Raw genomic sequence first — 15444 nt, forward strand, 5'->3', positions numbered from 1 at the left:
TCTGGAGGAGTTATTCATGCTGAGAGAAAGATACCGGTTGAGGAAAGCATTGAAGAGACGTTGGGAAATATGTACATCAATGACATTCATAAGCATGTGAATGAGGAGAGGAGCTGGTTAGATATTCGTCCTTATGAGCCTGGGAATGTTCTAGACAATTGGACTGCGGAAGAAATACCTAAAGTCTTTAGAACTGTCTCAGAGTAATATTCAGAACAAACTTGTTGTTTTACCCTAGAAATAACAAGAACTCTTTTGTGAAAAAGGCTTATGTTTGAATATCATTATTTTAATAAAACATCTTTGCAATTGTTTCGAGCAAATATTCTTTCATTTTTCCATACAAGTAAATATATTCTTTCATTTATAATCATTGCACAAGTAATTGTACATAAATTCATACATTCTTTTGTAACCATATTAGGTCCCTGTATATCAATGACGTGAATGACGCCGCTACGAACTCAGAGTGTCATTTTGAACGAAACATGTGTTTAAAGGGATCGCACAACTTTGAAGGTGATAAAAATTGTGGTTTATCTCTGGAGTTGTTGAGGATGGTAGAACAAGAAGAAAAACAAATCCTACCTCACAAAGAGTCAGTAGAAATTGTGAGCTTGGAAAAAGGAAAAGAGGTGACAATTGGAACTGAGATTTCCGCAAGAACAAGACAAGGCCTCATTGAATTACTCCAAGAATTCAAAGATGTATTCGTGTGGTCATACCAGGATATGCCCGGATTGAGTACTGACATTGTAGTGCATCGCTTACCTATAAGGGAGGATTGCAGGCCAGTTCAACAGAAGCTCAGAAGTATGAGGCCTGATGTTGTGCTTAAAATAAAATAGGAGGTCAAGAAGCAGTTTGATGCTGGGTTTTTATAAGAGGTCAAATATTTTGAATGGGTAGCCAACATCGTTCCAGTTCCCAAGAAAGATGGAAAAGTACGAATGTGTGTGGATTACAGAGATTTGAACAAAGCAAGCCCAAAGGACAATTTCCCACTGCCACATATTGATACTCTGGTCGATAATACGACAGGATATTCGCTGTTTTCTTTCATGGATGGGTTCTTAGGATATAATCAGATAAAGATGCATCCGGAGGATATGGGAAAGACTACATTCATTACTTTGTGGGGAACATTTTGCTATAAAGTAATGCCATTCGGATTAAAGAATACGGGAGCAACATATTAGAGAGCCATGGTAGTCTTCTTTCATGATATGATGCACAAAGAAATTGAGGTGTATGTTGATGATATGATCGCCAAATCCAGAACAGAGGAGAAGCATGTACAGGTCCTAAGAAAATAGTGCTTAAGACTAAGGAAGTTTCAGCTCAAGCTCAATTCAAAAAAATGCACTTTTGGAACCAGGTTAGGAAAGTTGTTGGGCTTCATAGTCAGTGAAAGAGGAATCGAGATTGACCCAGACAAAGTCAAGGCAATACGAGATTTACCATCACCACGTACTTAGAAAGAAGTTCAAGGTTTCTTAGGAAGGCTAAATTACATTGCTCGGTTCATTTCACAGTTGACCGAGAAATGTGATCCCATATTTCACCTTTTGAAGAAACATAATCCTGATGTCTAGAATGAAGAATGCCAGAAAGCCTTTGAAAAGATAAAGCAATACTTATCCAATACTCCAGTGCTGTCACCACCTAGCCCAGATAGACCATTGATTTTGTATTTGACGGTGTTCGATAACTCCATGGGATGCATGCTGGGTCAACATGACGTGACTGGAAAGAAGGAAAAGGTGATATATTATCTCAGTAAGAAATTCACTGATTGTGAAATGAGATATTCGCCTATTGAAAAACTATGTTGCGTCTTGATTTGGACAACCAAGAGGTTGAGGCAATACTTACTCTATTACATGACTTGGTTAATTTCAAAATTAGACCCTTTAAAGTATATGATAGAATCAACAGCGTTGACGAATGGTTAGATGGAAAATCTTACTTTCCGAGTTTGATATAGTATATGTAAGCCAGAAAGCCATCAAAGGGAGTGCGATAGCAGATTTCTTGGCTAGCAGAGCTCTAGAAGATTATGAACCTCTGGACTTTGATTTCCCGAATGAAGATTTGATGTATGTGGAAAATGCTGAAGAGGGTCCCCAAGAAAATCATTCTTGGAGATTAAACTTTGACGGAGCATCGAATGCACTAGGCAATGGGATTGGGGCAGTCCTGGTGTCTTTGAATAGAGATTATCATCCTTTCATCAGTAAATTGGACTTTGATTGCACTAATAACATGGCTGAGTATGAAGCTTGCATCATGGGTATACGGGCAGCCATAGAGCGGAAAATCAAGACATTAGAAGTGTACGGAGACTCAGCATTGGTAATATACCAACTAAGAGGGGAATGGGAGACAAGAGACCCTAAGTTGATCTGTTATCGGAGATTGGTTCTGGAATTGATTGAAGAGTTTGATAACATTGCCTTCTGTTATCTCCCACGGGAAGAAAATCAGATGGCTGACGCTCTTGCTACTTTAGCTTCCATGATTAAAGTGAATCAGTTGGAGGACATGAAGCCCATTAAAATTAGTATTTATGAGATCCCGGCCCACTGTTACAATATTGAAGAAATAGAGAATAATAATCGACCCTGGTACCAAGATATATTACTATATGTGAAAAATTACGAATATCCTGATCAGGCAACGGAGAATGATAAGAGGACATTGAGGAGATTAGCTATTGACTATGTCCTAGATGGAGAGATCCTATACAAAAGGGGAAATGATCGAGTACTGTTGAGATGCGTGGACACTGTAAAGGCTAAGGAAATTCAAGAAGAAGTCCATGAGGGTGTTTGTGGAACGCATGCCAATGGATTCACAATTGCTAGACAGATCATGAGATTTGGATATTACTGGTCCACCATGGAAAGAGATTGCATCAGTCATGCCAAGAAATGCCATAAATGCCAAATTTACGGGGATAAAATGCACGCGCCTCCTTCACCTCTTCATGTTATGACTTCTCCATGGCCTTTCTCCATGTGGGGTATGGAAGCCATTGGACCAACATCACCGAAGGCTTCTAATGGACATCGTTTCATTTTTGTGGTTATTGACTATTTCACTAAGTGGGTAGAAGCAGCCTCATATGCTAATGTCACGAAGTCTGCCGTCAGTAAGTTTTTGAAGAAAGAGATTATATGTCGATATGGAATGCCTGAAAGAATCATATCTGACAATGCGTTGAATCTGAATAATAGCACAATAGCAGAAGTCTACAGTTAGTTCAACATTAGACACCATAATTCATCACTGTATCGCCCAAAAATGAATGGTGCAGTGGAGGCGGCCAACAAAAATATCAAGAAAATTGTGGCAAAAATGGTTGAAACTTACAAAGATTGGCATGAGAAGTTACCATTCGCTCTTCTGGCTTACCGAACATCTGTCAGGACTTCTACTGGGGTAACACATTTTTCTTTGGTTTATGGAATGGAGGCAATTTTACCTATTGAGGTTGAAATTCCTTCTCTCCGGGTATTGGCGGAGCTAAAGTTGGATGAGGCCGAATAGATCCAATCTCGTTATGATCAGTTAAATTTGATAGAAGGAAAAAGACTAAAAGTTATTTGTCATGGTCAAATGTATCAGAAGCGAATGATGCGAGCTTATAATAAGAAGGTTCATCCTAGAGAATTTCGTGAGGGGGATTTGGTTTTGAAAAAGATCCTCCTTTTACAAAAAGATTTCAGAGGGAAATGGATGCCAAACCGGGAAGGACCTTATGTTATAAAAAAGGCTTTTTCTAGAGGTGCTTTGATTTTGAATGAAATGGATGGTAAAAACTTACCGAATCCTGTAAATTCTGATTCAGTTAAGAAATATTTCACTTGAAGGCAAAAGAGGAATCAAAGTGAAAACCCTCAAAGGGCGCTTTGATCCCTAAAAAAATGGAGAGGCCAAGTCGAAAACCCGAAAAGGGGGCCTTGAGACCAAAGGGGGTTTGAGTTGAAAACCCGAAAAGGACAGCTCAAACACTGTCAGATTGGGGCATATGGTGATCTTGCTACACTTAAGTCAACAAGAAAAGGATATACGATGTCTTAGGGCATCGACAAAGTACTGTAGATCCCCTAAACATATGTTAAATTTAGAATGGTTCTTGGTTTGCACGAAGAAGTTCAAGCGGTGATATCCAAGGCACCTAGTCTTCATATAATTTGTACCGAGTTTGTTTTTTCTTGTAAATACTTCTTTCTTCGATGTTCTTGAATACTTTTTCTTTTCAAGATGCTTGCTATCAATAAATTATTTTTTTATTATTCGAGTTATCCCTTGAAATTAATGTCTTAGCCAGTATATTGATCTTTGTGCAAGCATGTCGCATTAGAGTAATGATGGATGGACTAATAAACTTTCACAAAAGAAGTTTTGCATATTACTATGAGAATTTCTAAACCTGAAACAAGATTATCTTCTTTTGTTTCTTGTCTCATTCTTATCTTCTCTCTAATTTCTCTCTTTATTTCCTTATTTCTCTTTCAGTTTTTTCTTTTCTAGTTTGTTCCATAACAAAGGTACCAGAGCTATTACGATCCCCGATGACTATCGACAGAGTTACCACTCAACTGCAGGCAGAGGTTAGTTTACTGTAACAAGAAGTTTCTAAAATCTAGGGTGAAATTGCACAATGGGATGCCAAGTAAGAGACCAGATTCTAGGAGTTAAAGAGTGAGATACAATCCGAGTTTCATTCTTTGTTTGGGTAGTATTTGGGGCACTTGAATCTTGCTATTCGTAATGCAGTAGCCCTAGCTAAAGGCAATGGGATTTTGGGGGAGGCTCTCCTTGGATTCACACTTAAAGAACCCATATAAGTTTCCACAAAAGGCCAGATTCATGCTTAGGTTAAGTACAAAGATACTCTAAGGTGTTTCATTGCTTGTATTGATGATGCTGAACGTCATGGTTTTAGTATGGTTGGGCTGAAGTAAAAAATCACTGGGTTTTTCAATTTTCCTAGTAATACTAAACTTACTATAACATATATTAATTAAGATGGGGATGTTGTTACCCTTGTGGATGATGATGATTTCTATGATGTGATGAGGCAACGCCTCAAATTCTTGAAGATTGATATGCAACTGAATAATGATAAATTCAGTAAACCATGTGCCGCATCAAGCCAAAGTTTTATCCCTTTGAGATCGCCATCTTTTCAGCCTCCATCGGAGGGCTTTAATACTGTTGCTGCTGATTCAAGCATGCAACTTGTAGTATCTTCTGGGTGCCCTTGTACCACAATTGATGTTTCTAACCTAGATCCTTTAAGGGATAGTGGCTTGCGAGTGGTTATACCCAAATCTACAAATGTTGATTCAACTTTGAAGGTTAACAAGGAAAGCATATACTTGTGTAATTCCCTTGACACTAGACAGGCCTTAAAGGTCTTGAAATTGGAAGAAATAGCTTAGATCACCTTCTGCAACACTATTATGGAGACAGTGCAACTAAAGAGTACCTTGTCAATTCTTTTCCTATTCCGCAGAAAGCAAAAGAAGCTATTGGAGGGATTACTAAACTCACTCATAGTGATGGGAGATCGATGGTGATCAACGTGGAATATAATTAGCCTAATTTTTTGCTTAGAGCCAACAGACATCCAGGTGGAGATGTTAATTATGAGACCAATTATTCCCCTTTTCTAGGAAATATAAACCAATTGATTTTGGTGCTTGGTCCATACATTAAGGAGCTCACCAAAACATGAGGTGCTATTAAGGAATTTGTTAACCCCAAGTATAATGGTGCTAGTAAAACATCATTTAAGTCCTCAACTCGAGTAGAGCATATGATGCAAGACTATCCTAAAACATTGTCTCTATTAGCAAGAGTCAAATCTAAGGTAATGGACACATGGCTTGCTTATGCACTGGTGAAAACAAAACCCTGAGGATGTTGCTAAGGTACCAAAAAGGAACCCATATTATAGTGCAACTTCTGGAGAAATGCCCATATACCGTGCGAATAGTCTCATCCTTAAAAGAAATGCAAGTGTCCAAGTGGTGGAACAGGTTTTCAACAGCTAAGAGGTGGAAGTGTGGCCACGTGTTACTGGAAAGCCTAAACGGGGGATAACAACAACACCAATTTCCACATTTTGATCCTTGAGGAAAATGATCTTTTCTGGGAGGTAGTATTTGTTACGGGACAAAATTAAAATTAAAAAAATAAAACATAAAAGTGAAATGGTGCGCTTTATTTTAAATAGGATAGTGATTGTGCTAAGTAAAAATGGTGAGTTTTACTTGCATTGACAGCTATATACTAACAATTGTAGTAACTAATCAAGTTGTTAGTAGTTTTCTTTTCTGCTACATAAGAAGTGTTGTGTATGTTGAGAAATTCATATTGAATATTTGGTGAAATGAATTTATTTCGTCTCATTTCTCCCTTCTATATTATCCTCCTTGCTATTTTGTCTCTCTTCTTGAATCTATTTTTCTCTTTTCTTGAATTTCTCTCTTTCTTTGTCAATTTCTGCTTCTCTAGTTTGTTCCATAAAAATGGATATGATTAGTTGCCTCTACTGTCATTTAATTATTTGGTCTAATTATCTATTAAGACTTCAGTAATTCTCTCATTTGATCCCTTGTAGCTTCCTTTTGACTCAAATTCCATCTCCTTAAATTTGACACATTAATTTTCAATCTCCTACAATTTAGTCCATAAGTCATTTAATTGTTCAAATTATGGTACAATTTCAGTATTTTCTCAGTGTTTCATTTAATTAATATTTGAGGTACATTTACCATGATGTTTGTTCTCGAAATTTAACTTCTAAATTTTCAATATGACGCTATTTATGAAACTAAAATTTCAAGGCATTGTAAATTTATCATTGTTGAACATTTGGTTTGACAAATGACGGAATAAAGCGAGAAATTTTGCCTACAAACCCGAAGTTGTAAAGAAGATGATGAAATTATTAGTCCATTATTGATGAAGGGTGAAGGGTATCATAAATAATTTAAAATTTTATATTTTTTATTAATTAAAATATTAGCACTAGAAAAATAAAAGGCTTAAAAACTTTTTTTAAGGTTAATTCCATGTAGGATCCATGTAAGCATAATATGTAAGTCAATTTTACACATGTCAAGCTATTATAGGCTAAATATTCTAGCCGGTTTTTTAAAGATAGAATTGGAGTGGGTAATGGGATATAACCTTAAGTATCAATTTAGGCAAAAAAAAAAAATTGAACTACCTAACTAAGAAAAGTGATATATTTTAGGGGGCTATTTGATATTAAAAAAATAGGCTTAAGGGTGCAAAAACGCCTCAAACTTAAAAAAAAAGCAATTAAGTTACTGTTTTTTTTTTTGCACTCATCTGGGTACTTGAAATTTCAAAATGCATTAAAAAGGCCTTCAAACCTTAAAAAAAAAAAGCAATTAAGCCCCTACTTTCTTTTTTTCACTTAATTAGGTACTTAACTTTCAAAATGCATCAAAAAGACCGTCAATTTTTTTTTCAAAAATTTATTGATTTTTTATTTTTTATCATTTTTCGCCACATGTCACACTGTGTTACACGTGATGATTTTTATTGAAAAAAATTAGGATTTTAATTTATTTTATGATTTTATAAAATTTTACAATTTTTTATTTGTACGATTTTTATAAAAATTCAAATTTTAATAATTTTTATTAAAATTTAATAATTTAATAAAATTTATTATTTATTATTATTTATAATTATTTATAATTTTAATAAGAGTAAGGGCTTAATTGCTTTTTTGAAAAATTTTAAGGGTCTTTTCGTTACATTTTGAAAGTTCAAGTACCCAATTGAGTGAAAAAAACAGGGACTTAATTATTTTTTTGGAAAATTTTGAAAGTCTTTTTAATATATTTTGAAAGTTTAAATGCTGGATTGAGTGCAAAAGAAAAAAGAGAAGCTTAATTGTTTTTTTTTAAAAATAATTTGAGGGCTTTTTACATTTAAGCCAAATAAAATAAAAGAGGGTATAGTGGGAATTTCCTCATCCGTCTCTTGCAGTTCCGTTCTCATTTTAAACACCGTCAGAAACCGACGATGACATTAGAAAATCAAATCCTAGTTTTCCAATAATTTCCTCTTTTACACTTCGAATTTTCTCTAATGGGTTGACTTAGTTCTTCGAGGTTTCTTCAAATCCGTTGGTTCCGATTTGAATTTCAATTGCATTTGACATCTGGGGTTATTCCCGCTCGCTCTTTTCCTCTGAGGGTATGTGCTGAACCTTTTATATCCTTGTTTTCTTGGTGTTCTTTCATGATTTTGGTTGTATTTTTTTAGATATATGAGATCTGCGGAAACTTGACTAGGTTTAAAGTAGCTTCTTATACAACATCACTTGAGTCTTTGTTAACTGTGTAATGATCCAACATAAAGTGTAAATTCGGTGTTGTCGAGTGTGTAAGATGCGCACTCTAGTTACAGGGCGCAAAGATAGTGCTAGCCTGAGTGAAGTGAAGTTTCGATATGTATTCCTTGAGGTTTTAATCAGTCAATGTTGTAGTTATTTTCCTCTTCTGTTTCCTAGTTTAGAGATGGGGGCAGAGCACAGGAAAACTCCTAACGAAACTGATAGCACAGCAAGAGTTTCAGCCCCACCAGGTTTTGCGTATCTTTCATCATTCTTTTTGAAGAAGGTTGAACATCAAGAAGAAAACATGAGCTTCAAAACCGCGGAGGATTTCTCCACACAAAATAATGTGCAGGTAGAGACCTCATCTAATGTTTTTGATGTCGAAAAGTTAAAGAAGTCTATTGGGAATAGACCGTGGATACTTAATGACAAGACCGATCAAATTACAAAGGAATATCAGTCTGCACAACCTTTTAAGGTCATATTTATCTCCTTTCCTAAACTAGACTAAGGTCTTAGGATCCATATGATTTGTTCTACAAGCTTCTTACCTCATGATTTGGTTCAAAATGACCAATTATTGAAGCCATGACACAGACAACGTCAAGGCAGTGTCTTGGAGATACAAAAGGAGATGTCCTTGAAGAGGCACCTGTTTTTCGACCATCTGAAGAGGTCTTTTTTTATCTCATTGAAATATAATTTTTTAATTACTTTTTTGCATTTTGATATTTCTGCTTCACCTTGTTTGTTCCAAGTTTGTTAATGTTAACCTTTTGGCTGGGAAGAGTTCCAAATATTCAAAGAGCTTAAATATGATTTACAGGAATTCTGTGACACACTAAAGTACATTGAGAGCATACGTCTTAAAGCTGAGCCATATGGACTTTGTCGTATTATTCCTCCTCCTTCATGGCAACCTCCATGCCTAATCAAAGAAAAGAGCATATGGGAATATTCTAAATTTGTTGCCGAGATTCAACAGTTTGACAGGTCTCCAGCTCAGTCTGAAATGGGCAAGGAACCCGGTCTAGAATTCACTCTAAAAAGATTTAAAAAACATGCAGATGATTTCATTCAGCACTATTTCTTCTCCAAGGATGTGGGTCATGTTAATTGCAAACGGGAGGAGCTGTCAGTAGAGAGCATTGAGGGTGAATATAGAAAGATTGTTGAAAATCCCTCTGGAAAATTAGAGGTATCGTAGAATCATGTTATTTTCCCATTGTTTTCTTCGCCTCTATATTTGCTTCTGCTCCTAATAACATATTTTATAGGTGCTATATGGTGATTTAGATACTGCAACATTTGGCAGTGGGTTTCCAATGGCATCAAATACTGGAGAATCATGTAATAAATACATTCGGTCAAGCTGGAACTTAAATAATGCACCTAAGCTTCCTGGTTCTCTTCTTTCTTTTGAAAGTGATAAGAATTCTAGTGTGTCAGTGCCTCATCTACGTATAGGAATGTGCTTTTCATCACTTTACTGGGTAAGGATTACTTTATTGATTGCATTTTAGTCCTGCTAAATTTCAATATGGTTTACTATGAGTATGTCCATCTTATGAAAATAACAATCACAACGTTGTGTTTTTGGATATAGCTTTTCATGTTTGTTTTGGCTTATTTAATCATTTTCTCAAGCAGAAGATTGAAGAACACCATTTATACTCAATAAGTTACTTGCATGTGGGTTCTCCAAAAATTTGGTATGGTGTCCCTGAGAGATATTCCTTCAAGTTTGAGACTCTTATGAAGAAGTACTTTCCAGATTTGCTAGGCAAACCGTCTAAGCTTCATGGAGTGGTGAGTAATAAAAGTTTTATTTTTCTTTGTTCAAGGGGCATAAAATAAGCATGTGGAGAATCATGCTGTGATTTCCTACTCATTTTTTCTTTGATGTGTGAAATTGTATTGACTCCTAACATATTCCAACTATGCAAATTGTATTTTAACAGAAATATAAGTTTTAGCATAGCTTTTAATCTAGAATGCTTTAATACCTCTATGATGACTCATCTGTGCATCTGCAAGTATTAGTTGGAATTGATTACCTTGTGATTCTGGGAATTCTCTTAGTTCTAGGACATGACATAGTGAACGTAACCTTATGCAAAGAGAAAAGAGCTTGATGTAAGTGTTCTGTGTGTGAATGATTCTGAGCTTTGTTTAAACAATTTCAATGGCAAACTGGCACTATATTTTTATTTGCTAGAGTGCTATTTTTATTTTAACACCATTTGGGTCCTTGGCAGATGAATCATTTATCATCTCCTTAATGTCACCGTTTTTAATTTTAGAAACTAGGATGTTACAGGAAGCTAATGATGAAACTATTTGTGGAGTTTGTTTATGTCCTAATGCTAAAAGTACCCATGCAGATAACAAGACTTTCTCCGTTCGTGTTCAAGTCCAAGGGTGTACCTGTCTACCGCATTATCCAATATCCTAGGGAGTTTGTCCTGGTTTTCCCAGGAGCCTATCATTCAACATTTGATTGTGGGTTTAATGTTGCTGAGGCAGTTACTTTTGCTCCTCTTGATTGGTTACCTCATGGGCAGAATGCTGTAGCACTCTATCAATCACATGGAAGGAAAACATCAATTTCCTTTGATAAATTGTTGATTGGAGCAGCAAGAGAAGCAGTGAAGGCACAATGGGAACTCATTCTGTTAAAGAAGAATACTATTGACAATTTAAGGTGGAAAGGTTACTGTGGAAAGAATGGGATCTTAACTGAAACACTCAAGGTACACTTCTGATCATCCTCTGTAGTCTGGATTTTAGTCTATGTGCTTGAATTTCCGTGATTTTATTATTGTAACATTTATTATTCATGTATTCCATTCCGCCACCCCATCCCTCAAGAAAAGAAGAGAACTCTTCCTCTAAAGAGATCAGGGGTCGGGTTTGTAACATTTATTATTCATGCTATACTCCATTCCCCCACTCCTCCCCTTCAGGAAAGAAGAAGAGAACACTTACTATAAAGAGAGCAGGGATTGGGTTCTGCACTCATTGTGTGTGCATTTCTGTTCAATTTTAGAATGTTTAGATATTATTGTCATTTTATTATTGAATGAAGAAATTAAGCTTATATATTTGAGTTTTTTCCTCTATGTTTTGGCCTTTATTTCTCGCATGGGTGCTTGCAGTCACGTGTCAAGCAGGAAGGTATGAGAAGGGAATACCTCTGTAGCACCTTTCAGACAAAGAGGAAGGACAAAAACTTCAATTCTACTAGCAAAAGGGAATGTAGCATATGTTACTTTGATTTGCACCTCTCAGCAGTGCACTGTTCATGTTCTTCTGATAGATATTTGTGTTTAAATCATGCAAAGCGGCTTTGTTCTTGCACATGGACAGAAAAGATTTTCCTCTACAAGTACGAAATCAACGAATTAAATATGCTTGTTGAAGCAGTGGAAGGAACATTGAGTGCGGTGCATGCATGGGCTAGAGAGGACCTGAATTTGGGTCTTCGCCACTACACTCCCAAGGAAAAATCATTCAGAGAAGATGAAGGAAAAAAAGCGCACAAGCTCCAAGATGCAGTAACGTCATATGGCAATGGTTTGAGTGCTGTTTCTTCCATCAAGGCAGAAATAAAGGCCCGTATACAGCAATTACAGTGCCTGCATGAACGAAAATCAAAAGAGGAGATGGTATCAACTCCTTCCCTTCCAAGGATGACTCAAGATGATACTTCCTTGTTACTTAGAGAGGTGATGCCAGAAGATTTATCATCAACTTCCTCAGAATCGGATGACACAACAGACCTTGACCTTGATGATGGAGGAAAAGGATGCGTCTTATCTACCTTAAGTTCAAGGCCTTCACCTAGTCAGCCTGCAAGTGAAAGAGAAGTGACATTATCTCAACGAAGGAGGCCTCCTAAAAGAAAAGTCACATTATCTGAGCTTCTAAAAGATAATTCCAGTGAGCATGGTACAGCGAAACATTTTAAATCTACTTCCGAAGGACTACCTATGAGCCATCCAGCTTCCAAGAAACGAAAAAAGAAGTAAATCTGAACTGACTCTACAACTAGTGTAGGCCTCGAAAACAATGGTTGAAGTATCTACATGGGTATATATATCAGCTATTCAAATGTACATCGTAGAGCAACATTAGTTCAAAGTCGTCATAGGAAATGATATAGAGCCTTTTCACCTTTTCTGTTATTTGCTTGCTGTGTTGCCTATCTTGCTGCTCTAGAACTTTTACCTGTTATTCAATGAAAACGAAGGGGAAACATGTACTGTAAGTCAGATTTGCAGTCTTTAGGACATGGAAGTCAGATTATCGACATTGTTTTTTGAAGGAGTTCAAATAATATACTTCAGATGGTAGAAAATTTTGGTAATCTGTACCCATCTTTTCTTTTTGAAGGTCTAGTCAGTTTAAGCTCTTTTGCTATTTTTGCAAAATTTTCTCTTCCCTTTTTCCATGGCAGTGTACCTGTAATCTTCAACAGAAGCATCTTCTTACTGTGTAACAAGATTTAGAATGCTCTCTCAGACCCATATCAAACTTGGGTCAAGGCTTCATTGTCCAAATCCATAAAAGCCCATCGAGAAGGTAACCGAAACCATAGATTACAAATGCCAGCTTATAGTAGAATAAGGGTGGATTCTGATAACCGAGCAGTAAGCAAGCGAGAAATTCCTCTTTGACGTCCAAAATAAATAAATCACATTGAATTAATGAATTGATAAATAATATTCAAATATCTTGTATACATAAGAAGCTATCATCAGGTTGAATTTAAATTCTACTCCAAACTTACAAAAGAATTATGTCAGGGTATCAACATTCAAAACCATACAAGACCGTATATTTCAAAGACCAGCTGAAACTAATCCATGCAATGTGACAATACCGATCAAGGTATTTTGACGATCAATTACAGGCAGAAATTGTACAGCAGATGGTGGTGATTCCATCTTTTGCATGGCTTCCACTGCCATCGCATCCGGACCAATGGTTCTTGGTTTCCTGATACAGTGATACAAACAAATGAGGGTTTTAAGTCACTTTGATTGAAAACATCAGAAAGAAACTCAACAAGTTACTACAATAGTTATGGGCATTCGCCATTTGGTTTACCTGTTGCACATTTCACCGACTGTGAGCTTGAATATGGCTTCTCCGCTAGCCTTAAGCGTACGCCGCAAATCACCATCTGTAAATGTGCCAAGCAAGTGATATTCCTCATCTATAACCAGCAAGCACCCACATCCTTTCCTAGTAAGCTCCACCAGCTGATCCATTATCAAATCTCCTTCCTTGCAAACTGGAAGCTCATCTTGCTTCTTCATTACATCTTTTACCTACATATGAAAGCACCAATCCATCAGTCTACAAGTCCAATAAATTTGAAAACAAAACTAACTGAAATAGAAAAAAAATTTCAGCTTCAAATCTCGATTTAATTGCAAATGACATGAACGTGAAGATAGTTCTCTTAAATCCATCAAACTTATGTCTACTGTTTCTTATATCGATCATTCAACAGCAAACATACAGAACCGGCTTTGGATCTTTCAATTAAAACCCAGATCTCAAACAATTATGGGCAGCCAACTTAAAAGAAAAAAAAATCAGCGAAAACCCACTAATGATCCAGCATCTCATAAACAAAAGCAGTTAAATTTTATGAAGACATTGATCAGAAAGTCAGCAATTAATCAAACAAACCTTAAAAATAAGGCTTTTCCCAATCCGACCAGCAGGATGATTGGCCGCATATTGATCCTTAGTCAAGTTCCTAGCTCCCATAAGCGCTATTGCCACCGTATCTCCGAAAACCATCTGGATCGCTGTCGAAGTAACCGGCGCCAAATCAAACGGACACAATTCCCTCTCCAACGGAAGATGCACGTTCATATCGCAAGCGTTTGCCAAGGCATTTTTGGGGACGGAGGTGACCGAAATGAGATAAACCCCCTTGGCTCTAGCACAGGGGATGAGACGTAGGAGTTCTTCAGTGGAGCCGGATTTCGAAAAGAGGACGAGGATGTCGGCGGCGGAGAGCGCGCCAATGTCGCCGTGGAGGGCGTCGAGAGGGGAGAGGAAAGCGGAGCGGATGCCGAGAGAAACTAAGGTCTGGGAGATCTTGTTGGCGACGAATCCGGATTTTCCGACACCAGAGAAGAAAATGGTGCCCCGAGAATTAAGGAGGGTTTCAGTGAAAGACAATGCTTGGGACAAATCGAGGTTCTGGAAGAAGTAATTGAGGTGGCCTTGTTGGGCTTTGAAGAGGTTGAAAAGGGTAGTTTCGGAAACTCGCTCATGTTGGGGATTTTTGGGCGGCGGCGATGGGAGGTCTAGTGACGGAGGAAGCGATCCCATTGTTGATTTGTTTCAGATCCGATCCGATGGTATTATTTGCAAATAAATGAAGAAGAGAGAGTGGTGGAATGGTATTATTATTGGCCTATATTGGGGCCTTTATTTTTGGGTTGATTTGGCCCTTCATTATTTTTGTCGGTAAAGAATAGATAGTCTACTTTTGGACTCCTCTCAATATGTGTGTCGGCAGGCATTGCTAAATTGGTTGATCTCTACATTCTTTAGGCAAATATATCTTTTACATAATACTTACTTCTACATACATTTCATTAAACTTTTAAATCGAAAAAAGAAGACATTATAGTGAATTAAAACCCAATCAATATATTTTTATTATAATTAAACTATTATTTCAAGAAAAATATATAAATGGTTGATACACAATATCAATAAAAATAAAGAAAGAAGGACAAGCTGTTTTGATGAAGTAAAGAAGAAGAAAATAGTAAAAATGGAATGTCTAGAGTGTCGTCCCCTAGAAAGGGATATTTAGAAATATATGTAGAAAGTTTATCAAATCAAATTCTTGATCCAACTTCGAATCAAATTATTTTATTATAATTGTATAACATAAATAAATTATATAAAAGATAATTATATAAAACACGTTTTTATAATTTTTATTGCACTAAACCATTTCTGAAATTCATCAAATTTGTTTTTTTACTAATGGCCTTTGTTATTCACGATGA

General features: G+C 36.5%; 2 protein-coding genes across 4 annotated transcripts; one reads left to right on the forward strand and one right to left on the reverse strand.

The window, feature by feature from the left end:
- The first annotated feature begins 8078 nt into the window (after window positions 1-8078).
- On the forward strand, window positions 8079-12764 carry LOC105798060 (putative lysine-specific demethylase JMJ16). 3 transcript variants are annotated; one of them, XM_012627953.2, is made up of 8 exons: window positions 8079-8253; window positions 8570-8873; window positions 8993-9070; window positions 9222-9593; window positions 9673-9888; window positions 10046-10204; window positions 10780-11148; window positions 11554-12764. In XM_012627953.2, the coding sequence occupies exons 2-8, from the start codon at window positions 8577-8579 to the stop codon at window positions 12424-12426; spliced, it is 2364 nt and encodes a 787-aa protein (XP_012483407.1). In that variant the 5' UTR covers window positions 8079-8253; window positions 8570-8576; the 3' UTR covers window positions 12427-12764. The 3 variants fall into 3 exon arrangements, with proteins under 3 accessions (XP_012483407.1, XP_012483416.1, XP_052489233.1); XM_012627962.2 differs by having other exon boundaries at window positions 8575-8873; XM_052633273.1 differs by lacking the exon at window positions 8079-8253 and having other exon boundaries at window positions 8737-8873; window positions 8982-9070.
- Window positions 12765-13069: 305 nt separating this feature from the next.
- Window positions 13070-14865, reverse strand: LOC105798069 (probable arabinose 5-phosphate isomerase). Its single transcript, XM_012627971.2, has 3 exons — window positions 14099-14865; window positions 13508-13731; window positions 13070-13396 (listed from the first exon to the last, which is right to left on the reverse strand). The coding sequence occupies exons 1-3, from the start codon at window positions 14750-14752 to the stop codon at window positions 13240-13242; spliced, it is 1035 nt and encodes a 344-aa protein (XP_012483425.1). The 5' UTR covers window positions 14753-14865; the 3' UTR covers window positions 13070-13239.
- Between the last annotated feature and the right edge of the window lie 579 nt (window positions 14866-15444).

Source organism: Gossypium raimondii, chromosome 7 (assembly GCF_025698545.1).
Source record: "Gossypium raimondii isolate GPD5lz chromosome 7, ASM2569854v1, whole genome shotgun sequence".
Lineage (NCBI taxonomy): Eukaryota > Viridiplantae > Streptophyta > Magnoliopsida > Malvales > Malvaceae > Gossypium > Gossypium raimondii.